This window comes from Diceros bicornis, chromosome 8, assembly GCF_020826845.1.
Source record: "Diceros bicornis minor isolate mBicDic1 chromosome 8, mDicBic1.mat.cur, whole genome shotgun sequence".
NCBI classification, from domain to species: domain Eukaryota; kingdom Metazoa; phylum Chordata; class Mammalia; order Perissodactyla; family Rhinocerotidae; genus Diceros; species Diceros bicornis.
In genome coordinates this window covers 35,436,071-35,463,332 of record NC_080747.1, presented here as the reverse complement: position 1 = coordinate 35,463,332, position 27,262 = coordinate 35,436,071, and the positions used below count along the sequence as shown (strand labels likewise).

Here is a 27,262-nt window from a genome sequence, read left to right as displayed (position 1 = left end):
CGGATAGATCATCCAAATAGAAGATCAATAAGGAAACATTGGCCTTAAACGACACACTAGAACAGATGGACCTAGTATATATATACAGAGAATTCCATCCAAAAACCGAAGAATACACGTTCTTTTCAAATGCACATGGAACATTCTCCAGGATTGATCACATATTAGGCCACAAAACAAGTCTCCATAAATTTAAGAAGACTGAAATAATACCAAGCATCTTTTCTGACCACAACGGTATGAAACTAGAAATCAACTATAGGAAGAAAATCAGAAAAGCCACAAATACATGGAGATTAAACAAAATGCTACTGAACAACGGCTGGGTTAACGAAGAAATCAAAGAAGAAATCAAAAAATACCTGGAGACAAATGAAAATGAAAATACGACATGCCAGAATTTATGGGATACAGCAAAAGCGGTTCTAAGAGGGAAGTTTATAGCAATACAGGCCTATCTCAACAAACAAGAAAAATCTCAAATAAACAATCTAACAATGCACCTAAAGGAACTGGAAAAAGAAGAACAAACCAAGCCCAAAATCAGTAGAAGAAGGGAAATAATAAAAATCAGAGCAGAAATAAATGAAATAGAGACCAAAAAAACAATAGAAAAAATTAATAAAACCAAGAGTGGTTCTTTGAAAAGATCAACAAAATTGACAAACCTTTAGCTAGACTCACCAAGAAAAAAAGAGAGAAGGCACAAATAAGTAAAATCAGAAATGAAAGAGGAGAGGTTACAACAGACACCTCAGAAATACAAAAGATTATGAGAGAATACTATGAAAAGCTATATGCCAACAAATTCGACAATCTGGAAGAAATGGATAAATTCTTAGAATCATACAACCTTCCAAAACTGGATCAAGAAGAAGTAGAGAATTTGAATAGACCAATCACCAGTAAGGAGATCGAAACAGTAATCAAAAACCTCCCCAAAAATAAAAGTCCAGGACCAGACGGCTTCCCTGGTGAATTCTACCAAACATTCAAAGAAGACTTAATACCTATCCTTCTCAAACTCTTCCAAAAAATTGAGGAGGGGGGGAAGCTCCCTAACTCATTCTACGAAGCTGACATTACCCTGATAGCAAAACCAGACAAGGACAACACAAAAAAAAGAAAATTACAGGCCAATATCACTGATGAACATCGATGCAAAAATCCTCAACAAAATACTAGCAAATCGCATACAACAATACGTTAAAAAGATTATACACCATGATCAAGTGGGATTTATTCCAAGGATGCAGGGATGGTTCAACATTCGCAAATCAATCAACGTAATACACCACATTAATAAAATGAAGAACAAAAATCACATGATCATCTCAATAGATGCAGAGAAAGCATGTGACAAGATACAGCATCCATTTATGATAAAAACTCTGAATAAAATGGGTATAGAAGGAAAGTACCTCAACATAATAAAGACCATATATGAGAAACCCACAGCTAATATCATCCTCAATGGTGAAAAACTGAAAGCTATCCCTCTAAGAACAGGAACCAGACAAGGATGCCCACTGTCACCACTCCTATTTAACATAGTATTGGAAGTCCTAGCCAGAGCAATCAGGCAAGAGAAAGAAATAAAAGGGATCCAAATTGGAAAGGAAGAAGTAAAACTGTCACTATTTGCAGATGACATGATTTTATATATAGAAAACCCTAAAGAATCCACCAGAAAACTTTTAGAAGTAATAAACGAATATGGTAAAGTTGCAGGATACAAAGTCAACATACAAAAATCAGTTGCATTTCTGTACACTAACAACGAAGTAGCAGAAAGAGAAATTAAGAATACCATCCCATTTACAATTGCAACAAAAAGAATAAAATACCTAGGAATAAACTTAACCAAAGAGGTGAAAGATCTGTACACCGAAAACTATAAAACATTTCTGAAAGAAATTGAAGAAGACACAAAGAAATGGAAAGATATTCCGTGCTCTTGGATTGGAAGAATTAACATGGTTAAGATGTCCATACTTCCTAAAGCCATCTATAGATTCAATGCAATCCCTATCAAAGTTCCAACAACATTTTTCACAGAAATAGAACAAAGAATCCTAAAATTTATATGGAACAACAAAAGACCCCGAATAGCTAAAGGAATCCTGAGAAAAAAGAACAAAGCTGGAGGTATCACACTACCTGATTTCAAAGTATACTACAAAGCTATAGTAACCAAAACAGCATGGTACTGGCACAAAAACAGACACACAGATCAATGGAATAGAATCGAAAGCCCAGAAATAAACCCACACGTCTATGGACAGCTAATCTTTGACAAAAAAGCCAAGAACATACAATGGGGAAAAGAAAGTCTCTTCAACAAATGGTGTTGAGAAAACTGGATAGCCACATGCAAAAAAATGAATGTAGACCCTTACCTTACACCATACACAAAAATTAACTCCAAATGGATTAAAGACTTGAATGTAAGACCTGAAACTGTGAAACTTCTAGAAGAAAACATAGGCAGTACGCTCTTCGACATCGGTCTTAGCAACATCTTTTCAAACACCACGTCTGACCGGGCAAGAGAAACAATAGAAAAAATAAACAAATGGGACTACATCAAACTAAAAAGTTTCTGCACAGCAAAGGAAACCATCAACAAAACGAAAAGACAACCTAACAATTGGGAGAAGATATTTGCAAACCATACATCTGATAAGGGCTTAATCTCCAAAATATATAAAGAACTCATGCATCTCAACAACAAAAAAACTACCAACCCAATTAAAAAATGGGCAAAAGACCTGAACAGACATTTCTCCAAAGAGGATATACAGATGGCCAACAGATACATGAAAAGATGTTCAAAATCACTAACTATCAGGGAAATGCAAATCAAAACTACAATGAGATATCAACTCACGCCCGTCAGAATGGCTATAATTAACAAGACAGGAAACAACATGTGTTGGAGAGGATGTGGAGAGAAGGCAACTCTCATACACTGCTGGTGGGAGTGCAAACTGGTCCAGCCACTATGGAAAACAGTATGGAGATTCCTCAAAAAATCAAGGATAGAACTACCATATGATCCAGCTATTCCACTGTTGGGTATTTACCCAAAGAACTTGAAAACACCAATTTGCAAAGGTACATGCACCCCTGAGTTCATTGCAGCGTTATTCACAATAGCCAAGACTTGGAAGCAATCTAAGTGCCCATCAAGGGACGAATGGATAAAGAAGCTGTCTTATATATACACAATGGAATACTACTCAGCCATAAGAAACGATGAAATCCAGCCATTTGTGACAACATGGATGGACATTGAGGGTATAATGCAAAGTGAAATAAGTCAGAGGGAGAAGGTCAAACACCATATGATTTCCTTCATTAAGTAGTAGATAATAACAACAATAAACAAACACATAGGGACAGAGATTGGATTGGTGGTTACCAGAGGGGAAGGGGGGAGGGAGGAGGGTGAAAGGGATAATTCGGTACATGTGTGTGGTGATGGGTTGTAATTAGTATTTTGGTGGTGAACATGATGTAGTCCATGCAGAAATAGAAGTACAATGATGTACACCTGAAACTTTTACAATGTTATAAAACAATGTTACTGCAATAAACAAAAAATTAAAAAAAAAAAGTAGATTACCCTAAAGCCTTATTAGAACCTTATTTTTGTCATTAAGTTTAATTATCTCTCACTTACCGGTGCTTTTAGCAAGCCCAAAACCAAATGGTTTGATTTTCAGGTTTTACTTCTCTTCTCATCTTCTTATCGGGTAAGGAGGTGGGAGACAGGAGGAGGAAGGTCAGCTAAAAGTTCCAAAATCATAGGACCGTAGGAAAAATAAGAATGTGGAAGTGACTAAATGAATCAGAAAGGAAATAAGCAATAAAGACTTTATTTTGTTCACTAGATACTCTCTTGAATTCAATTGAGATATTCTCTGAATTGAATAGTATTTTAAATGTAATAAGCATCCTTTGATAGTGGTTTATGGTTGCAAGTAACAGACTCCAATTCAAGATAATTTAAGGAAAAAGGAAAAACTAGCTTAGACAGGCTGAGGAGATAGAATTTACTATATGGACACAGGGATCCAAGGGCAACAATTCCGGGTCTCCAAAAGAGACTGTAACAAGGAATTGGAAAGTTGTAGAGCTCTCACTACACCCCTCAGTCTGCTTCTCTCTGGACTTTCTCTGTATTTCGGTCTCCCCGTAGACTGGCTTCCCAGTCCACACGGCATGCAGAACTTGGCTAACCCAGAGTTCCCACGGTTAGATCTGGTATGTTCAAGAGAAGCCCAGACTCACCTAAAATTCCCTGGGGGAAGAATCTTAGCAACCTCACTTGAGCCAAATGCCTTTCCATGGTCAAATCAACTGTGAACAAGGATTTCTTTATGTAGCTTTGGGACCTAGGGTTATCCTAAGTTTCCACACCAAAGGAGAGTTTAGTGGTTCATGAGCTGAGAAGATACTCAATATATGCCTACTACAGAAAACTGTAGCAACCATTTTAAAGCAAATTGTCTTTTTAGGTCATGTCCTTTAATAACCAGCATTCTTAAAGTAATTTACCAAACACTAAGAAGTTAGACTTCCCGAATTCTATATTTTGCCTACACAAGTATAAGATACTTTGTAAATTGAGGATATAATTTTCTTCCTCCGGTGTCTACTTTGCCAGTATTTTTCAGGTTTTTATATCTGAAACACAATTTCTTGTACTTCCCTGAAGCTGCCTTCAAAAACTGGGCTGGAGAGTTCACACTCAATTTACCATGACCTCTATGCCCTTCTGAGGTGTAATCCAGGACTACACGTAAGGACTGTAAAGGACTATACTTCCCACAGTCCTCCTCTTTGTATGATCTGGTTTAAAGCTTGCCAGTGAGAGGGATTTGCCTGAGATTTGTAGGCTAAAAGAGAAGGAGTAGCCATTATTTTCCAGAGGCAGCTGCAATCAGATGCGTGGACAAACGTGAGACCCAGAATCTTCCTAGGGAGTTCAAGAACCATCAGTCTCGCCTTTGCACACTGAGCATGTTGATGGAGGTTTCCTGGAGATGCTTAAGAATTACAGCAGCTCTCAGGTGAGGACTTGAGTACCATCTATTTGATGTTTCAGGCCGGGATGTTCAATGTCCGCTCCCTTGACCCCAGCTCTTCCAACAATTGTCTACCTTCTTAATTCATAGATTTTACCTTTAATACCCAGGATACATGAGTGACACAAGAATACTCTGTGTTCTTGATTGAGTCAAGTCTGATAAAACAACTACTGAAACCTGCTATCAGCCTTAACTATTTTTCATATGCTATAAAAGGTACAGTCTTCCAGAGTCTATGCTCTTAGTCACTCTAAAATTAAATTTAAGGCACTCAGTTGCATTATTTTCCTCTTGAACAATACTTCTGCTTGTGTAATCTAGAATCTGCTCACTTTCACCCAGAGTGAACAAACTTTTCAAAAGTTTTCAAACTCAGAAGTCCCACGAAACATTACTTGTGTTTATTTTTATTTATTATTTCTCCTCCGCAAAGCCCCATTGCATTGTTGTATATTCTAATTGTACGTCCTTCTAGTTCTTCTGTGTGAGCTGCTGCCGCAGCATGGCTACTGACAGATGAGTTGTGTGGTTCTGTGCCCAGGAACCAAACCCAGGCAGCCAAAGTGGAACATGCCAAACTTTAACCACAAGGCCATCAGGGCTGGCTCTTGTATTTCTTTTTAGAAGGATATCATTATTTTTTTTATCATTTCCCCTTTAAATAATCAGAGACCTTTGGGAATGAAACTTGGCAATGATTATAAGTTAGTTTTAAAGGCTGACAGTTCAGTCATCATCAAACAGCTGCCTTCAAAACGTCTACATTTCTCTCTTGTGTACTCCTTTGGATGTGACTGCCAACCCAATTGTGCCCTCTAAAAGTTTTCAGAGGCAAAGTATCTTTATTTTTGGAACTCCTTTAGAACCCTCATTGCCCCCTACTGTTAGCATATAACACATGGCTCTGGCTCATCTTTCCATACTTTCCTGCTAAGTATTTGCTTTCATTAAAACTAGTTTGGGCTGCTGGATTTGCCTTGGATATTGAATTTGTATTAAGTTCACATCAGAGCACTGGGAGAAATGGGCACAGTATAAATAAATCAGATCAAATGAATAAAGCATTAGGTGGGCTGTGCAAGGGGGCAGAAGTGTCTGTATGTTTGCAGGAAATTCAATACTAGATGAATGGTTTTGGAAAACATATGCACAGCTCGAAAGCACTCCAAATGAGCAGGCCAGAGGCAATAAGTCTTCCATTCACACTTCAGTGGCCATTCGGCTTGAATTTGCATGGTCTTTGAAACCCAGCTGCTGAAACCCCCTTTTTCGTTTTGAAACCAAAGGAACTGGATTCTACTGAGTTGCACACATTAAAATAAACATGTCTATCGATAATTTATTATTCTCTTAGCTAGAGTTTATGAAAACGATGAGATGAAGTTAGTAGTCAGTTGGAAGATGTTGGTGAGGATAGATTCATAACTATCGAAGGCTTCTTCTGTGAGTCTTTAAGCAGAATTTCACCCAGCGGTGGTTGTTATATTGTTACAGCCCTACTATAGTTTCAAGTGAAAATTTGTTTTATAAATGGCAATAATTTCCTTAAACTTGTTTTCTTATTGTAGAACAATGTCTACATTAAAGCGAAACAGACTTCCAGGATGTGGTATGTCAAGCAGTGAAAAGTAGTAGTACATATTTCACCAGCATCCACAGCCCTCTTTCATATCAAGAAAAACTGTCAGTACATTTCACCCAGACTTGCTATGCTGGCAAGAGTTTGCAATATGTCTGTCAGACTGAAAAACAAAAACTAACCATTTTATTTCAATTACATTTAATTTTCAGTGTGCAGATTAACTTCACTGTTCACTATTTTGGAAAAAAAGAGTTATGAACCTAATTACATGTTTTGATTTTTAATCAATTTTTTTCCTGTAATTTATGAAGATATTATACTACAAATTCTAAAGCATTCTCACTTATCAAAAATCTGGATTTTGACTTTTTAGAGACTTTATTTTTCAAACTGCTAGGGAAGTGTTTCTAAATATTGTTAAATATTTTTTAAATATTTTCTAAATATTGTTAAACAGCACATTTTTAGCAAACCCTCTAGTTCATCACTTGGCTTTTCTTAAGACAATAGATTGAAGAGGGAGAAAACATGAAAGAAAATAAAAGGTTTCTATTCCGTGCTATGAACTAATCCTTAAAGGAGAGGAAAGAACAAAAAGAGGATGATGGAGGATAATGGCAGGAGGTGTCATCTGCTCAGAAAACACTGAATAAAACTGAGGATCCTTTAGAGAAGAGTTAGTGTCATCCCCCTCGAGCTGTACACAAGCTCTAAACATCAGAGGCAATAAGGATTTCAAAAGAAAACCTATGTCTGCATTAGATCTCAGAAGAAGACATTATACTAAAAACTTGCCATCAATTTCCCCGTCAAAATCATCTAATCAGGTGAGTTTTGTTCAGATCTCAGAATGCCAAATCTTCCATTCTGTGTTTGAGCTCATATTCTATGCTACTGCCTACACAAAAATAAATCTAGAAATACTAGCAGCCTTTGTGTTAAGACTTCCTATTCAAGGAAGAATTGGTAGAATTATTTGGAGCAATATTATACAAACGCCGTCAGGGAAATTATTTGAAGAAAAATCATATTGGCTCATGTCATGAATTTTTCCTTTATATTTGCTCATTGAATCATTATTTAGCCCATGAAAATCACTGAATAATTCAGTTTCAAACTTCTTTTAAAGTTGTCGGATGGGCTGTCAACACTAATACAATCTATCAAGTAATACCTAAATCCTATGTCATTTTTCTTTAATAAGCACAACTAGATATGAGAGGAAGCACAGAGTAATGGCATTCCAGTTCTTTATTTTTTATTTTGTCTACTTTATTTGAATAAAGATGAATATCTTCTCACAGCCTCTCCCTGGGTTTCAGATTAAATGATTCCCAATGTAAGACAAGCATCAAAGTGCACTTTGAACTAATGAGAAAAATATTAGTTCCCTTATGCGACAATAAACTCCAAAGATAAGTCAGATGTTCTACAATTCAACTTTACATTCATTATATATTTATGGTGTGCCGATTTTGAGCATGCTGGAGGGCAAGACCTCTACTGAGCAATGCTGAAGTTTCCAACACCAGGAGAGAAATATTGGTGAATATATTTTAGTGTGAAGAAAGCAACCCAGGGCATCAGAAACTGCAAAATATGTAGGTCACAATTGTACTTCTGGTGCTACTGAAAACACATATGCAAAGGTTTGGGAGGTAGTTTCTCTTGCTTTGTAATCTAAATGTCTCTAATTCTGTCCTAATATTTTTCAATAATCTTCCAATAGAAGTATTCCAATGAATTTCATCTATTTGTTCCCTTTTTAGCATCTCCCTGGCATTTAGAATGCACATTCCATTTTTTCCATACAAGACATTAGGGAGGAGTTGGCAAACAAGAGGGAGAATTCTCTCTGAGAAACAATAAAAGTTTAGATGTAGACTTATGCTCATGTGTGGGAATTTCTAAGTAATGTCAGAAAAACTTATGTTTATAATCTGAATTGTGATTATCCTACCTCTATTTAGAAAAGTAATAAATTTTCGCAAACAGTGAAGTAAAATTTAGGAGTGAATCACCACTTCTACATATACACTTCTTAATTCATGTTTTTATAGCTACGCTCCAGCTATAAAATATTTATATTGTTTTGAGGAAGGTAATATATACCAAACATTATTGGCAGAGATTTCCTCTGTTCTATTACAGATCAAAAAGAACATGGAATTTAGCCAAAGGCTTTAAGAAGATTAGATTACACACTTGATCTAGCCTCTTCCTTATGTCCAATGATTCCACCAATGTTAAAAGATTCCTCTCCTACTTTCCACTCACTTGGTAGTGGGTGTTCAGAAGCATTATTATCACTACCAACACATCTGAAGAGGAATCTCTGAAAGGGATTCAATCTCAATGTATATTTCACAGTGCCTTTTCCAGCCACTGGGCCTATTGAGGGGTGATTCCATTTGGAGAAGAGGAGCTGAAGTTCCTCAACCTGACAACAAATGTAGTTATTTGACTAGCTGGAGCGCATATCAGGTCATTAACTTCTCTGTTTATTCTTTCTCTTCTACTTCCTTATAAGAGGATTTAAATGGGACCAAAAAGAAAATTGTTCACTTACAGATTCCAACCAGTTGCAGTCAGCATCAGTCCCCTTGGCTCTTCTCCCTTTGTATGTTTCCGTACTTAGAATTTAGGTGGCAAGAGATACAAAGATGTGTGGGCAAATAGTCATTCAGCAAATCTTACTTAGAAAAAAGTATTAGTAAAGCAGCATGCATAGCGTTGAAGATATAGAGGTTAAAAATATATTATTAATACCAGCAGGAAGGTTATAGTCTATTCAGAAGATTCCATGAACTTACCAATCGATTAACCATTTTCAGCACCCAATTATATAAATATATATCTAGAAAATTCAAGCGAATCAATTTTACTATTTTTAGAATCAGTAATAGAGTTCAAAAAAATGGCCAGATACAAAGTAATTTAACAAACTAACTTTTAAAAAGAAAATTACAGGGCCGGCCCAGTGGCGCAAGTGGTTAAGTGCACGCGCTCTGCTGCAGCAGCCTGGGGTTCGCTGGTTCGGATCCCAGGCGCGCACCGATGCACCGCTTGTCAAGCCACGCTGTGGTGGCGTCCCATATAAAGTGGAGGAAGATGGGCACAGATGTTAGCCCAGGGCTAGTCTTCCTCAGCAAAAGGAGGAGGCTTGGCAGACGTTAGCTCAGGGCCGATCTTCCTCAAAAAAAAAAAAAAGAAAATTACATATGAATCACTCAGAAATACAATTGGAAAATATAATCATTCATCATAATAACTTTGAAAAAAGGAAGGAGTAGGATACCTAAAAATAATTCTACCATAATAAAAATAACAAGTAGAATACATAGCAACAATCTTAACAAAATACTTGAATTAGCTGCATGAATAACTGAATAAAATTTCACTGAATTATATAAATATTTTAGTAAATTTATTCAATAAATATTTACTGAGCGTTTACTGCGTAACTGTCATCATTCTAGCATCTAGGGATAATGCAGTGAACAAATTCCCTGCCATAATAACAACTAAATAAATACTACAAAGCCGGGCACTAACAAGTGTTATAAAGAAGAGCAAAGTGGGTAACAATATGGTGGTTGAAAGGGTAATAGTTTAAACTGAGTCTTCAAGGAAGGTCTCCCCAGTTGAGGTGACATTTAAGTCAAACTCAAAGTGTTGAAGAAGAGACAGTTCTGTTTCTTGATTCGAAGATTAAAAGTTAGTGATGAGAAATATATATACAGAAAGATCCAGAGAGTTATGTCAGCAAGATGGTGGAATAGGAGTTTCCAACGCTCACCCCCTCACAGAAACATCAATTTGAACATCTACGCATGAAATACTTTCACTGGAGCTAAGGATTCCGGTTGAGAGATTACAGCACCTGGGTGGAGCACAGAAATAAGAAAGGACACGTTGAAGAGGGTAGGAAGGACAGTTTCACATTACCCGCATCACTTCTTGCTCAAGCCCAGGCAGTGAAGCCCAGAGAGAAATATTCTCCCTGTGAGTTGGAAGAAGAAGAGCGAAGGAAGCACCAGGCTTCCCCATGGATCCTAGCATCCAGACTTTCCCCGGCACCAAGGCAGCCCCTGCGACCCTAGACTCTAGTGAACCAATGGTCCAGGCTGGCTCCAGTGGACCCAGAGTCCAGGATTGTCCCTGCAGACCCAGCCCCAGGGCCCAGACCTATGCCCAAGGACTCAGGCTCCAGGCCTGCCCCAACATCAAACCGGCCCCCAAAGACCCAGGCACCAAGCCTGCCTCTGTGGACCTAGGCCCACGTGGGTCTCAGGACCATACTCATCCCCATGGATTCAGGCTTGCCTCTAAGACTTCAAGCCAGCCCCCATGAACCAGGCGCCACGCCCACCTAGCTGTTGACTCAGGCAGTGCAATTCTTATCAAAACTCCAATGGTGTTTTTTTACAGAAATAGAAAAAGCAATCCTAAAATTCATGTGGAACCATAAAAGGCCCCAAGTAGCCAAAGCAATCTTGAGAAAGAGGAACAAAGCTGGAGGCATCACACTACTTGATTTCAAAATATACTACAAAGCTGTGTAAACAAAACAGCACAAAACTGGCATGAAATCAGCTATATATACCAATGGAACACAATAGAGGACCCAGAAATAAATCCACAGATATATGGTCAATTCGTCTTTGACAAAGGTGCCAAGAATACACAAAGAGGAGAAGACAGTATTCTCAACAAATGGTGCTGGAAAAATTGGGTATCTACATGCAAAAGAATGAAATTTAACCTTATCTCACTCCATATATAAAAATCAACTCAAAATGGATTAAAGACTTAAATATAAGACCTGAAACTGTAGAACTACTAGAAGAAGACATAAGGAAAAGGCTTTTTAACATTGGTCTGGGCAATGATTTTTTGACGTGATCCCAAAGCACAGGCAACAAAAGCAAAAACAGGCAAAGAGGACAGCATCAAACCGAAAAGCTTCTGCATAGCAAATGAAACAATCAACAGAGTGAAATACAACCTGTGGAGGGGGAGGACACATTTGCAAACCACACATCTGATAAGGAATTAATATGCAAAATGTATAAGGAACTCAAACAACTCAACAGCAAGAAAACAAATAACCCAATTAAAAAATGGGCAAAAGGCCTGAACAGATATTTTTCCAAAGAAGACATCCAAAGGACCAACAGGTATTATATGAAAAGATGCTTAAACATCACTAATCCTCAGGAAAATGCAAACCAAAACCACAATGAGATATCACTTCACACTTGCTGCAATAGCTATTACCAAAAAGTTGAAAGGTAAGTGTTGGCAAGGGCGTGGAGAAAAGGGAACTTTTGTACACTGTTGGTGGAAATGTAAATTGCTACAGCCATTATGGAAAACAGCATGGAGGTTCCTCAATTAAAAATATAACTAACATATGATCCAGCAATCCCACTTCTGGATATATATCCAAAGGAAATGAAATCAATATCTTGAAGATCCTTCTGCACTCTCATATTCATTGTAGCATTATTCCTAGTAGCCAATATATGGAAAAAACTTTAGTGTCCATCTATGGATGAATGGAAAAAATATATGGTTTACATATATGGACAATGAGATATAATTTAACCTTAAAAAAGAAGAAAATCCTGTCATTTATGACAACATAGATGAACCTGAAGGACATTATGCTAAGTGAAATAAGTCAAAGAAAGAAAGACAAATACTGTGTGTTCTCACTTCTATGTAGACTCTAAAATGTCAAATTCACAGAAGCAGAGAGTACAATGGTGATTGCTGGGGATTGGAGAGGGATGGGGGAAATGGGAAGATATTGGTCAAACAGTACAGAGTTTCAGTTATGCAGGATGAATAAATTCTGGAGATCTAACCCACAGCAAGGTGGCTGTAATTAATACTATAATTTACTAAGAGAGTGGATCTTAAATGATAGCTCACCACAAAAAAAAATAACTATGTGAAGTGACGGATGTTAGCTTGATTGTGGTAATCATTTCACAATGCATACATATATCAAAACATCACATCGTGCAATGTAAATATATACAATATTTATTTGTCAATTATACTTCAATAAAAATGGGAAAAAAGAGAATGATCCAAATTTACACAGTTCATACAAACAAAGGTGAAAGTTCTGAAGGAAATAACACCAAAGTGTGCGTTCGTGCTGGGGTTTTTTCTTTACTTTACAAAAAACCTACAATGACGATGTATAAATTTAATATTCAAAAGTAAGTAATTGTGTTCATCAAAAATCACTCCTCATACTCAAATATGCAAAGAAAATGTGCTAGAATAAACCTACTGTATCACTACTTTGATTTTTCCAAGCAATTGCTCAACTCTCCATCTTCCTTATTAGCAGGGAGTAAATATCTCTCACTTGAAGATTTCTTTAAACCCTTGGATTTTCCAAAATCCTGAGGGGACCCTGCTTCCCTGAGCTAATCTCTGATTATTCCACAAGTGACATGATTTTCACAGTCACCTGAAGTCACTGTAGAAGACACATCCTGCAGTTTGATGACTGGTGCTTGCCACTTTTTACTGGGATACACTTACTATTTCAGATTCCTGTCCAGGCCACAGTAAGGAAAGCAAATCTATACTTCTTTTTAGTTCACATTCCCATTGCCAGACACTGCTCTCCAAGGCACAATGAATCACTAGCCTAATGTTAAAAAATTTTTTCTCATCAGCTACATGCTCTGCTGAAAATATCTCCCCCAACAACAAGAACCCACAAATCTTTGGTTCTAACCCAGATTACCCCTAGATATCAAAATGAAATTGTAACTGAGCTAGAAGAGAGATGAAGCTGACCCAGAAATAGAGACCGTGGCTGACAATGATTGATGGGGTTTTGATGTGAATTTAAAGTTAAACATGGACTCAATTATAAAGTTAACTACCAACTCCATGCTGTGAAAAACAGTAGGAGAAGATGAGGGGTAAGAAAGTACAAAGGTTAATTGATACATATAGAGATACATACAGAGATAATGGGGAAAGTTATAACATGCAAATAGCTACTCTCTTCCGTGTTTCTACAGCTGGTCATGAAGCTTGGTTTGTATTCATACATTTCTTCCTCATCTTACTGCCTGTTAAGTCTGCCCCCAGAGAGCACCTCAGTAAACTGGGTTCTTTTCCTAGTAGAGTGATCCAAAACTTACTTTCCAGGCTATCTTCCATTTTGGTTGCCCTGTTTTTATTGTGGAACTATAATCTTCCATTAACCTTTATCACTGGGACCGTACTAGAAGGTGTCTGAGAAACTGACTGGGTTCCAAAGATCCTCCTTCCTGTGCGCACTGTGTAGCATCAGTACTATTTTCCACTGATAAACAGAATCAATCAGTCAGCCAGATAGTAATCATTTTTCTGTAAGGCTAGTGTCATCAGAAGCTAAAAATGGCCTTGTGGAAGTCTCAACTTTCAGTTCAACGGACCATTGTTTTCTGATAGAAGCACTCCTCCTTTGAATACTAAGATATTAATAGCCCAACATCTTGAGAATGGGACAAAATATAAGAGTAATATTTAGGGGATACATTCCTACTTCTACCTCTTGGTTCCCAGATTTATGTGTTCTGATTAGGCACAAAACAGCACCATATATTGTTGTTGGTCAAGAGTATATACCGCACCCTAAACTCTTAAGCTATTATTTCCCAACTCCCTCACTTCTTTTAATATATAATTATTTTCTTTTTCCAAACCAATGTTTCATGGAATAAATAACGTGACTGAAAAGGCATTCATTGTTTACAGGACGAATTCAAAGTCTCGCACTTGCAAAGCTTTTTACAATCTATTCCCAAACTATCTTTAATCCTATGTGGCAGGTACTGAAATAAATACTTTATGTGTATTAATTTAATCCTCTCAACAACCATATAAGTCAGTATTAGTATTACTCCTATTTTGCAAATAAGAAAATTGAAGCACAGAAAGTGTAAGAAACTTGCCTGAAGTCACACAGCTGGTAAATGGCAGAACTGGGATTCCAAACTAGATAATCAGAATCCAGAGCCTGTGCCCCCAACCACAGTGACACATCGCTTATCATCATCATCTTTGGGATCGTTTGGAACATGTAATGAATGCTTACCACCTGCCAGGCGTTGCGCTATGCACTTCGCTTACCACCTGCTTGATTCCATGGCTGGGCCATGACTTTCCGCCATGTTTTTGCCTATGGAAATCCTAGCTATTATCACAGGCACTGCTTCAAGCTAAGTTCCCCAAGACGCCTTCCATGTTCACATACTCTTCTCTTTTGAGCATCCTATAGTACCTAGTGTCTTTACTAGACATCTGATAAGCAATAATCTACGTGACAGATTCTGTGTTTTATTTATCTACAACATGTCTTATCTTCCCAGTCATGGTGGGGACAAAGTCACATTATATTCCTCTTTGCATCCCTCACAATGTCTGGAACATTTCTTGACTTGAGTGCCACATGGTTAGTCTTGATGCCAGAAACCCGGGGAGCTGTCTATAATTACTTATCACAACAACATGGCTAATAAACTTAAATATTTTATTCAGAGACTGAAGTGATTCTACTTCATAAATAAGCTCAAAAATCTTCCCCAATCCCTGTTTCTGCAAACATGGAAGGAGAAGAAAATGGGAGGAGGAGAAAATGTTGGGAAGAGATAACACAGCTACTGGTAGCTGCTCACATATTTATAACAGCAAAGGATTCATAGCAACTACTGAAAAAAAATACAAAGAGTATAGGCACCTTTACCTCAGGGAAGAATGTTCTGAAAAACAGATATATTTCTCTCTCCTAAGAATAAAGCATGCTATAATATTTCCCAGCCAGAAAACAAAAATGTGACAGAAGATATATTGACAATTCTGTCTCCAGGTAAAATCTACAGCAGACAAGAAACGACTCAAAACAGACTCCTAAAGGTCAAAGTAAATATGTAAACTTCAGAGCAACAAAGTTGCATCTGGTCTTCCAGAAAACAGCACCTTAGATTTTGTACCAGTGCTTCTCCTAGGGGCTCTTCAGGCTTCACAATATCTTCATTCCTCAAATGCAATGCGATACATAAGAATACACAATATGCAACATATGGCCCAAAGCAACCAGGAATATATAAGAAAAACATTTTAAAAGTCACTGTTTTCCATCAGTCTTAACATTTTTCTTCTATTATAATAAATAGGCAATGCACCTCGTGCCATTTTTCCATGTTGTGCAAACATTTTGCTTTCTAACTGATGTGTGTACCTCTATTTTGTTACTCTGTTTTGGGTAACATTTATATTGATATTCCTCCAACACGGTGGTAGGTAGAAAAAGGTTAAGATCACAGAAAATGTAGAGAAGAAATGGTAACAACTTCAAAGCACAGAATGTTAAATGAGACATGTATAGTGCAGAGAATCAATATGCATTTTCTAGTTATTGATTAATATTAAGAGTAGGCTTCAGTTTTGCTACATATAAGCAAGGCTTTTAGGACATCTTATATTCTTCTATGAAAGCTAAATTCCTATTCAAAGTCACCTTGCCCCCAATCATTCATTTTGAGTTTTCCAATGTGTTCTGTGATAGGTTTAATGAAAAAGTTCAAAAAGTTCAGAATAAGGCGAGAACGAAAAGTTTCCATCAGAATAGATGCTCTTTCTTTTCCTAGAGGAATTATACTTGGAGACATGGATACTCCCCCATAGTTGAAAGACCTTTTCACTCATTACAGAATTTCCAAAGAGGCCAGTGGTTGTCTGAAGAAGGGTGCTTCTTGATAAGAATCCAGGGCAGTCGCTTCCAGGAAAGCAAAGTCTGCTGCGGCAGCATGTTCAATGAGACTCTCTATCTTTTTTCAAATTTATTATTTTATTTTATTTATTTTTTAATTTAAATTGTATATATTTAAGGTGCACAACATGATGAATTTATGTATATACATAGTGAAATGATTACCGTAGTCAGGCTAGTTAACGCATTATCTCCTCACAGAATTACCTCTGTGTGTGTGTATGTGTGTGTGTGTGTGTGTGTGTGTGTGTGTGTGTGGTGAGAGCACCTGAAATCTACTCTCTTAGCAAATTTCCAGTATTCAACATAGTCTTATTAACCTTAGTCATTGTGAAGTACATTAGATCTCTAAAACATATTCATCCTACGTAACTGCAACTTTGTACACTTTGACAAATATCTCTCTGTTTTCCGCACCTCCCTGCCCCTGGTAACCACACTTCTACTCTCTGCTTCTATGTATTCAACTTTTTTAGATTCCACATATAAGTGAGATCATACAGTGGACATTATGCTAAGTGAAGTAAGCCAGACACAAAAAGAGATGGTGTATGGAAGTGTTTCCCCCTTGCAGAGAGCAACACATTTTCCAAAGTTAGTCAAATATTGCAGGTCAAACACAGCCTGCATTAGAAATACTGATAGCTAAGCAATGCCAGCTGCTGATGAAGCAGAAGGGTGGTAAGGAGGGTGATGATGAATAACTCTGAGCATATTATCAACAGTGCCCATGGTTACTCTTATGGTCACATAAGTCAGCTAAAGCTTCCTTAGTCAACTTCCACTTCAATACTTTTGAGGTTGGCAGACGCTTCCCATTCCCTCAGTAATGCATTTCTTCTGATAGCTTCTGCCTGCTGGTTGCTTACAACTAGGAGAAGCACTCTTATTTGCCTGAATACTTCTGATACCAGCAGACAAATATATATCTCAAGAGTCAATCTTGGTTCTTCCCAAAACTGTTAGTCTTATAATTGTGCTTGTAATTATATATATAATTGTATAACTAACATATTAATTTTAATTAAGTGTAATAGTTTGTTATAACTAAATAGTACGCAGACTAGTTAAATATGAGAGCAAAGAGAAGCTGTTTATTCTATGAACACTAAGTTTAATGCCTTAGAAATAACTTCATAGAGTACTAAAAAAAATTACTGTCAAATTATTGTGGATGAGAAAACTACAAAAGATCAAGAGAAACAATTCCCCAGATCTAAAAGGATATTACATTCAGATGCTTGCCAAAATAGTCTTTAAATTTTCACTCCACTTCAAAGAATTCCAGACTGGCTTCTTTGCTACATGTGAGGTTTGTACATGAAACACCAGACAAAACTCTAATCAATATACCAATAATTTATCTTTTAAAAAAAAGCCCTTGGGGTGACAAGAAGATTAAAAATTAAGTATGTATTTATAGTAATTAGGTATTTATCACTTTTAAGATCCCCCTTTTAATCTTTTTTAAAAATGTATTCATGGGACATGGCCCAGTGGCGTAGTAGTTAAGTTTGGTGTGCTCTGCTTGGGCGGCCCAGGTTCATGGGTTTGGATCCCAGGCATGGATCTACACCACTCATCAAGCCGTGCTGTGGCGGCAACACACATACAGGGTAGAGGAAGACTGGCACAGATGTTAGCTCAGGGACAATCTTCCTCATCAAAAAGAAAAAAAAAATGTATTCATGGACCAACCCTAACCCTGATTGCATTACTGTGTATCCTTTGCCAACGGCCAGCATTGCCTGGCTTTTGAAATAAATAGACTTGCAGAGAGGGCTGTATGAAGTTGTAAGAGCACAGGACAGACCTTTCTTTCTTTTCATTCCAACTCTATCGCTTATGTAGGTGTTTATCTTTGAGCGAGTTTGCTGTTTGCTTGACTGATTTCCCACTTTATTCAAGAAAGAAAGGCAGCTCACATGGACACATAAGATACAGCAAATCAACAAATTTCAAGACTTTAGGAAAATTAATTAACATTCTGAATCACAGTTGCTTCACAGTATTGTGAAGAATAGATGAGCTACCTTCCAGAAAATCAAGCATACAGAAGGTGTCCAATAAATGTTAGTTTATTTCTTTGTCCAGTCAATGACAAGATACATTGCTGATGCATAATTTTTGTGGTAATTATGAAATTATTCTATGCCTCTCTGTATGGTGCTTTGTGTTTTTGAAGTACTTTCCTATACATTCTAATTAATGCCACATCACAACAAGGTGGGATAAATATAGCGGGTATAATTATCTCCCATTTACATTTCATAAAACTGAAACAGATAGATGTGAAGTGTCTAAAGCAACTTGTCTCAGAAAGTTAACATAAATTTATGTTTAAATAGCCTATTATGAGCTTATTTTCTGAGCCTATTACACTCATTAACTTCTGCAATTCTATGAGATGCCTGAGATGTTTTTTTTAATTTCATTACTCTTCCATAATGTTCTTCTTTAGAGGCTCACAAATAATCAGCAGAAAACATAACACTTTAATTCCATGCCAATGCATGAAAAAAAGAAACCAAAACAAATTCTTTGTGAACACAATTGAAAGTTAGCTTTGTCCTCCAAGCCCAGAGTCTAAGATAGGGCCTGAAAATTAGAATCCCTTGCACTGTTGTCATTCTCCATCCTGGTTATACCTCAGACAAGGAGGACATTGGGACTGTGGTTGGATTTGCAGAAACATAGCTAGGGCCTGAGTAGTCAGGACATTTCTGAATAGGCCCTACTATATAACAGAATATCAGGACCGTGTTGGAGCTGTGAAAGAATCTGTTCATTGGTGCAAGAAACTCTTCTCTTCTTTCTTGACAGAGGGGAAATTTACTCTCAACTAGCCATAACTTGGACCACTGTCTTAGTTCTGGTCATATTTAATTTCCTCCTCCTGTCCCCTGCCCCTCTGAGGCAACTATTCTGTAGGTTAATTTTGGCCTGTTCTATAGCTTCATATAAATGGAATCATATGGTACATAGCCTTTGTGCCTGGCTTAACATAGTCACATAATGTGTTTGAGATTCATCCACATTATTGTTAAAATCAATGTGTTCCTTTTTATTACTAGATGATGTGCCCCTGTATTAATATACCACAATTTGCTTGTCAATTCTCCTGTCAGTGGGCATTTGAGATTGTTCCACTTTTTGGCTATTATGAATATAACTTCCGTGAAACTTTTGTACAATGTGGACGTATGTTTTTATTTCTCTTGAATAAAGAACTTGAATAAAATTGTTGAGCATAAAATTAGTGTATGTTTACCTTTATTAGAAACTATCAAATGGTTTTCCTAAGTGATTGTACCATTTAGCATTCTCATTAGCAATGTATGAAAGTTCTAGTTGTGCCACATCTACACCAACACCTTGTATTTTCAGTGTTTTTAAATTTTAGCATTCTAAATATTATGTAGTTCCCTCTTCATTTTTTTAACAGTATTCTTTAACGAGGAGATTTTCATTTTAATAAAGTCCAATTTATCATTTTTTTGTAGTGGGGTGTCTTGTGACTTATTCAGAACATCTTTGCCTACCCCAAGATTGTGACAGTATTCTCCTGGTTTAGCTTTAACATTTACATCAGAGTTTCTCAATCTTGACGCTATTGACATTTTGGACTGGATTATTTTTTTTTTGAGGGGAGGGGTTGTCCCGTGTTTTGTAGGATGTTTAGCAGTATCTCCGGCCTCTGGCCACTAGATGACAGTAGCAGCAGTGGTGGTAGTAGTAGTTTTCAAGGTCGTTTTTTTCCTATGGGCGTCTAGTAGTTCCAACACTATTTGTTAAAAAGATTTCCATTCCCCATTGCCTTGAATTGGTACCTTTTTCGAAAATCAGTTGACCTCGATGTGTGAGTCTATTTCTGAATTCTATATTCATTCCACTGGTCTGTTTGTCTATCCTTATTTTACCCTTCTTGTTCAAAATTTGCTTGGACATTCTAGATTGTTTGCATTTTCATATAAATTTAGAATTATTGGTCAAATTCTTCAAAAAGTCTGGTGGGATTTTAATTGAGATTGCATTGAAACTGTAGACGTCTTTAAAATGTTGTCTTCCAATCCATAAATGTGGTTCATTTCTCCACATATTTGGGTCGTCTATAATTTCTCAGCAATTTACATTGCAGTTTTAAATGTAGAAGTCTTACACATCTTTCCTAAAATGTATCCCATGTACTTGATGTTTTCTGATAGTATTCTAAATTGTATTATTTTAATTTTATATTCTGATTGTTTGTTGCTTGTGTATTGTATTTCTAATTTTTGTATAATGACCTTGAATCCAACAATTTTCTTAACTTCCCTTTGAAGTTCAGTAGTTTGTAGATTCCTTTGGATTTTCTACATCTCAATCGTGTTGTTTATAAATAATGAGCCTTATTTTCTTCCACTATGACTCTTTTTTCTTGCCTTATTTCACTGGCGAGGATCTCCATAACAATGTTGAATAGAAGTGATAAAAGTGAATATTCATGTACTCTCCTCGCTCTTAGGGGGAAAATATTTGATATTTTACCACTAAGTATTATGTTAGCTGTAGATTTTCATACTCAACAAGTTCATTTCTATTCCTCATTTCAGCGTTTTGTTCTAACAGGTAATCAAATTCTAAAACATAACATGATACCATGGAAGTTTGGTTTTAGGCCTTCTAAGGGCAAGTTTGTTCTGTTTTTTCCCTTAGCTCTACAATAGAGCCCTTATTCCTTGGCCTTACTCTAAAGATGGGGCCCTTCTGAGATTTCAAGGAAACATTCATTGCATTAAACACTGGAACACCAAACTCTGACTTTGCAACACAGGCAGCTGCTGAAATCTCTGCTCAACTCATTGGCCTTTCAGCAATTTCCTTCCTCTGTGTGATATTGGGATTTATAATAAAAAATATGTATTTGGTCTTTGCCCCCTTTTCTGGCACAGATCTCCTAAAACCCTTGGAATTTCCTAAGTGTTGGGAGCATGAAGGTGTCTTTTGTTATGTTAATGAGGTGACTTTTAGAATTCACTTAAGGATAGGGGCTGATTGCCAATCGTGTAATTAGAGGGTTGAAACTTTGAGTGCCATCCCCCTGACCTCCGGGAAGGGGAGAGGGACTGGAGGTTAAATCAATCACCAATGGCAAATTATTTAATCAATCACGCAAATGTAGAGAAGCCTCCACAAAAACCCAAAGGACAGCATTTGGAGAGCCTCCAAGTTGGTGAACACGTGGAGATTTGGGGAGAGTGGTGCCCCTGGAGAGGGCATGGAAGCTCCATCCCCTTTCCCCATACCTTGCCCCATACCTTCATCTGACTTCTTGAGTTATGTCTTTTTATAATAAACTGGTGATCTAGTAGGTAAAATGTTTCTGTGAATTCTGTGAGCCACTCTAGCAAATTAATGGAACCCAAAGGAGGGGGTCGTGGGAATCTCCAATCTATAACCAGTTGGTCAGAAGCACAGGTGATAACCTGGGCTTGTGACTGGCACCTAAAGTGTATATTTGGGGGTGAGGGTGCAGTCTTGTAGGACTGGGGGGGGAGCCCTTAACCTGTGGCATCTGATGCTATCTCCAAGTAGATAGTGTCAGAATTGAGTTGAATTGTAGGATGCCCGGCTGGTGTCGGAGAATTGCTTGGTGGTGTGGGGAAAACTCTCACACACTGGAATTGGTCCCGGGATATTCCTTTGCATATCCAGGTTAGGAAATGGCCGAGGATTTGAGTGGAATCCACGAGCAGATTTGGGGGCTCCCCTCTCTTTGGTCGTCTCATTTCTTAGAATTTTCCATTCAATTCCACGCACTCTGCAGCCCCAAATTCCAACATTCATTTCTTCAAACCAGTAAGTTTACACTTTATTTATGAGCTATATTCTGTGCAAACTGGGAAATGCTCTCAGAGGACAAGCTGGATAAAGGTGGAGTTCATTTTATTTATTTCCCTTCTTCCAGTGATTGAATCCTTTCCTGCTCCTTTCTGGTTTTAATTGCTTTCCAATGATTTCAACAGTTGTTCATTTTTTATTATTTTGTTCAGAGTAAGTGTGTTATTAACAGGAGGCTTAGTCGGCTATAAACTGTTCCACTATTACCAGATTGTAACTTCCCATATTGGATTTCTTACAGTGCCTCAAACATACAACTTTTTTCTGACCTCAGGGTCTCCACATATGCTATTCCTTTACCTGAAAAACTATCCCCCTTGCTCTTTGACTAACTAGTTTCCAATTACCCGTCATGTCTCAGTTTAAATATCAGTTGCTCAACAAAGTCTTTTCTTACCATTTCCTAACTCATCTAGGTTGGTCCTCCTGCTGTACATTCCCATAGCACGCTGTACTATTTGTGTAGTATTTATAAGACTCATCCTGCTTAAAGTCATTTGTTTAATACTTCTTTCCTTCTTGGAGTGTAAGCTTCATGAAAGCAGAAACCAGACCTTATACTGTGCCTGGCTGATTAGAAAGTATTCAGTAAATATTTATAGCTTTTTACAAAACCAAGGTATAAAATATTTTGATTACCTTATGTGAAGGTGATTTCTTAAAATCATTGATAAAGGAATTTATCAGAGTACAGGCATGTGTACAAGTAGGCATCTGCCAACATTTACAAGAAAATTTCATTTTTCCACTGTGCTAACATTGCCTACTATGTGTTCAAACGATGTAGTGCTCTTGTGTCCAGCTCAAGAGGACAATACTAGCACATTTTGGGAAGGTTTTCAGTGACAATAGCACAAGGCAGATGTTTAAAAAATAAATCCAGGTAACTCTTCTGGCAGCTTTTATATCTTCACCAAGAAATCCATCTGATAACATTAACCATTTATCATTAATATCATCAGCTCCAAGACCATTCTACAGCTTTTAAAAAAAATTCTACTGCCTAAGTATAAATATGATCATATTCTCTCCCACTATCCACAGTTCTTTTCTTCCCAGCAGCTGAGGCACACATAGAAATGAGTTAGGCACCTAGAGATTCAAATTAACTCATTCTAGACAATAGGTTGACATTACAATAGACACCATTAGACATACTTTGTCTTTTCTTTAGAAAAGAAAACATATTTAGGGAATCAGACTGTGGCTATCTTGGAATGGTACTGGATACTCCATTAATTCCAGTTAGAGACCTGGGTCTAGCACATTGCTTGGCACATAGTAGTTGTTAAATAAATGTTTATTTAATAAATCAATGAAAATGGTCACAGCAAAAATTCAAAACAAAGGCAATTATAATAAACATAGTTTATTGATTAATCCATAAGACTATTTCTTTAAAAAAAAGTATAAACCAAATTATTGCCTTCAGTTAACAAAATGAAGCTTTCCCTGGGTGGAAGTTCTGCTCAACCAGCACAGCTCTTACAGCGCTGAAGACCGTTCTCATTGCAAGCTGTACACTTCAGGGCTTTGAAAGAGTCTGTAAAGCAGTTTCGAAACACTGACATCTTGCTCCCGTGGCACACGGAGCATGGATGAAAGCCAAAGCCTCCACAGGAGGGGCACTCATGTGGATGCTGCACTCTCTGTATAGGGTGGAGGGGACAAGAGAGGACGGAAAATGTGTTAGCATGGACAACTCAATCAGCCTTCCTGCTTTTCTGTACTGTGGGTGGTCATAAAACAATATTAGCACAATATGGCTATGGACTTGAATTCTCCTACCACTCATATCTCTTAGATCCAGGGGGAAAGCTAGCTGAAATTTCTTTCATTGCCCCATTGATGGCCATAAAAAGCACAAGCTTGGTTTACAAAGGCTGGAAATCCATCATATGAAAACACATGTTTACAAACCAAATAATTCAGGAGATGGTTATTTGCATTAAGGAAAAATACTGTAACTTTCTCTTTAGTATTTCTTTGTTTATATAATAACATCACTAATAGTGAGTCTGGAAAATCAGAAAACTAAAAGCAGAAGTGTGGAGAAGCCACTGTCAACTGAAGACCCATTGTTATATCACACATTTGAATAATGCTTTGTTTCTTTAAAAGCACTTTCAAATGCTTTATAGTTTAGAATCTTCCCTCACCCCACCCTTCACACATACAGACACCTTCTTCTGTAAAGCAGATAATTCAAGCATCATTCTCCTCATTTTATATTTAAGGAAACGGGCATAGAAATCTTAAGATATTTACCCAAGTCCATAAACTTCCCACAGTAGCTATCAGCTATGAGTTTTTCTACCTCAAGTAAAATACCTTAATGGTAGAATAAAAATAACTATGTAGTGTGTTGAGGATAATATTCTGAAAATTATTCGTATGCATTTCTATTTGTTTTTTGAGCATATAACCTTTGCCAGAGTCCATCAGTGGCATCCATCAACAGAGATTAGGAGCCGTTACAAAATGAATACAAAGAGAAAAGTGAGTTAATCCCAAACTTCTGATTTGCAGCAATGGAGTTTGCAGCAATGTTTAAAAGCCTGGCTTTGTGAAGACAATAATTGCTAACATAAAATTGGGAAACGTGGATACATACACACACACACAGAAACACACTCAGATAAACATACTTACACATACACACAGCTTTTCTCTGGAGATTCACAATTGCACATATTAAAGTCTCAAAAAAATCCAACTGAAAAGAAATCTGATTAACTGGGTTTAACTCACCATTTTCCCTGCACAAACAACTCTGAGAACATTTTTCCCACAAAACAACTATAATTCTCTCATAATTAGTACCTTATGGAACGTACTTTGGTAAACAAACATTAAGGACACGATTGCCTTAAAATTTATGTATTCCTAGACCACTTTTCAGATATGCATTTTCTGTATACAGCAAGATACGCTTGCAATTACAGTTTGACTTGAGCTATTATATCAAGATGGCAACCTTCATGTAATATCTCCCTTTTAGTGGCACAGAAGTATTTTGATGAAAAGTAGTGGTTGTCAATCTGAATGACACAAACAAGGAATTTTGTCAAGCTTGTAGAGCTTCAAACTCTTCCAAAAAGTTAGATTGAGTGTGTATAGCAATTTAATTACTTTGTAGGTGAGTTTTTGTCATTTCTTGGTGCAAGAATTGACCAAAAAACAATGTACTGGACTTATAATTTTCCATAATATTAAAATGTCTTTAGAAAAAAAACTTTGAGTAAAACCAAGCCCAGTGATGGAAAAAGAGTATAGTTTAAAAGCAAAATATAAAAGAATTAGTAAGTAATGGTGTTCTTATCAAATTTTAGAAAGAATATAAGGTAGATAGACTTTTGACATTCACTAGAGCTATGCCAGAAGGTTATATCAAAAATATTTAATGACTTGTACCAACTAGTCAGAACAGACGCTGGGCTGGCCTAGGTCCTGGAGAAAGGGCCTGCAGGGCCCCTGCATCCAAGACTTCGCCCATTAGTGCTGGACTGTGAATGGGTCTGGGGTTCCAAGTGGAGTAGGGCTGTCAAATTCTGCAATTAAAACTATGGGATGGCCAGGTAATTCGAATTTCAGATAGACCACAAATAAATTTTTGTATAGGCATGTCCAAAATATTGCATGGGACGTACCTAAACTAAAAAACTATTCATAATTTATCTGAGGTTTAAACGTAAGTGGGCATCCTATATTTTATCTGGCAATTCCTATAGGGGAGTTGCCGGCAGGGAAGAGGAGAGATGCTTGTGTGTCTTCAGGCAGCAGCTATTTACCAACCAGCATAAATTATTTCAGTATCTGAAGAACCAGTACAAACATGTTTCAATATTTTCAATAACCAGTACAGCTGCAACAGTGCACACTCACTAAACACCAACTCCTGCTATAACCCAAAACAGTTATGAATGACCAAATTCTCGAATAGCATACAGTTTTCCCATAAAATATATCTGCGATGACAAGCATAAAGCAACAAAGCTGGAATGAATGTGAGGGCTAGGCAGCTTCCTTGGCTCATTCACTAGCTATGAGACACCAGGCCCTTAGCATGGAGAATTCAAAATGGTTACTCAACAAAATTAAAAATTATTTTACATTCATGGACCTACAACATGACTTACAAAGATTATTTTCAAAGGGCCAAAATATCAAATGTCAAATCTATTTGACGAGTCTGCTGTTGTTTAATAATTTATCCAAAAGTCAGAACAAACAAATTTCCTAAAATAAAATTAATATATAAATACTAAAAGCTACACTGACTTTTTTTTTCCCTTTTTTTTTTGAGGAAGATTGGCCTTGAGCTAACATCTTTTGCCAATCTTCCTCCTTTTTTTTTTTTCCTTTTTTCTTCCCAAAGCCCCAGTAGATAGTTATATGTCATAGTTGTACATCCTTCTAGTTGCTCTATGTGGGACGCCACCTGAGCATGGCTTGATGAGCGGTGAGTAGGTCCTCCCCCAGCATCCAAACTGGCAATCCCCCAGCCACCAAAGCAGAACGCAACCCAACCGCTAGCCACCAGTTCGGCCCCTACACTGACATTTTTTAAAGAGAATCACAAATAGACCAAGGCCACCCTAAAACAATGTCGTCAGAATCTATACCATGCTATGAGGAGATCTGTCTTTTACTCAAAGGGTTGTTGAGAGAATTTGACAAGTTAATTCATGTAAGGTGAATAGAACATTGCCTGGCACATAGTAGCCACTCAATAAGGTTAATCATTATTAGCCATTATTTCATTAATATATCCTTATTTGAAGGGATTTTTATTAACTGTTACCTCAAGATAAATTGCTTGTGGTCACATGACACAATCATTTTCTATAATTCTTATAGTCATTTTATTTAAACATCTCTCCAGTACTGAGCCTTCTGGTGTAAGGTCTT

At 37.1% G+C, this 27,262-nt stretch overlaps 1 protein-coding gene across 1 annotated transcript in view; it reads right to left on the bottom strand.

Moving 5' to 3' along the window:
• Positions 1 to 23,737: 23,737 nt before the first annotated feature.
• The window catches only part of GRXCR1 (glutaredoxin and cysteine rich domain containing 1), a 116,523-nt gene continuing 112,998 nt past the window's right edge, over positions 23,738 to 27,262 (bottom strand). Inside the window, exon 4 of the mRNA XM_058546983.1 lies at positions 23,738 to 24,000. Coding sequence (XP_058402966.1) covers positions 23,821 to 24,000 — 180 coding nt within the window. The 3' untranslated portion in view covers positions 23,738 to 23,820. The remainder of the gene's footprint in view (positions 24,001 to 27,262) is intronic.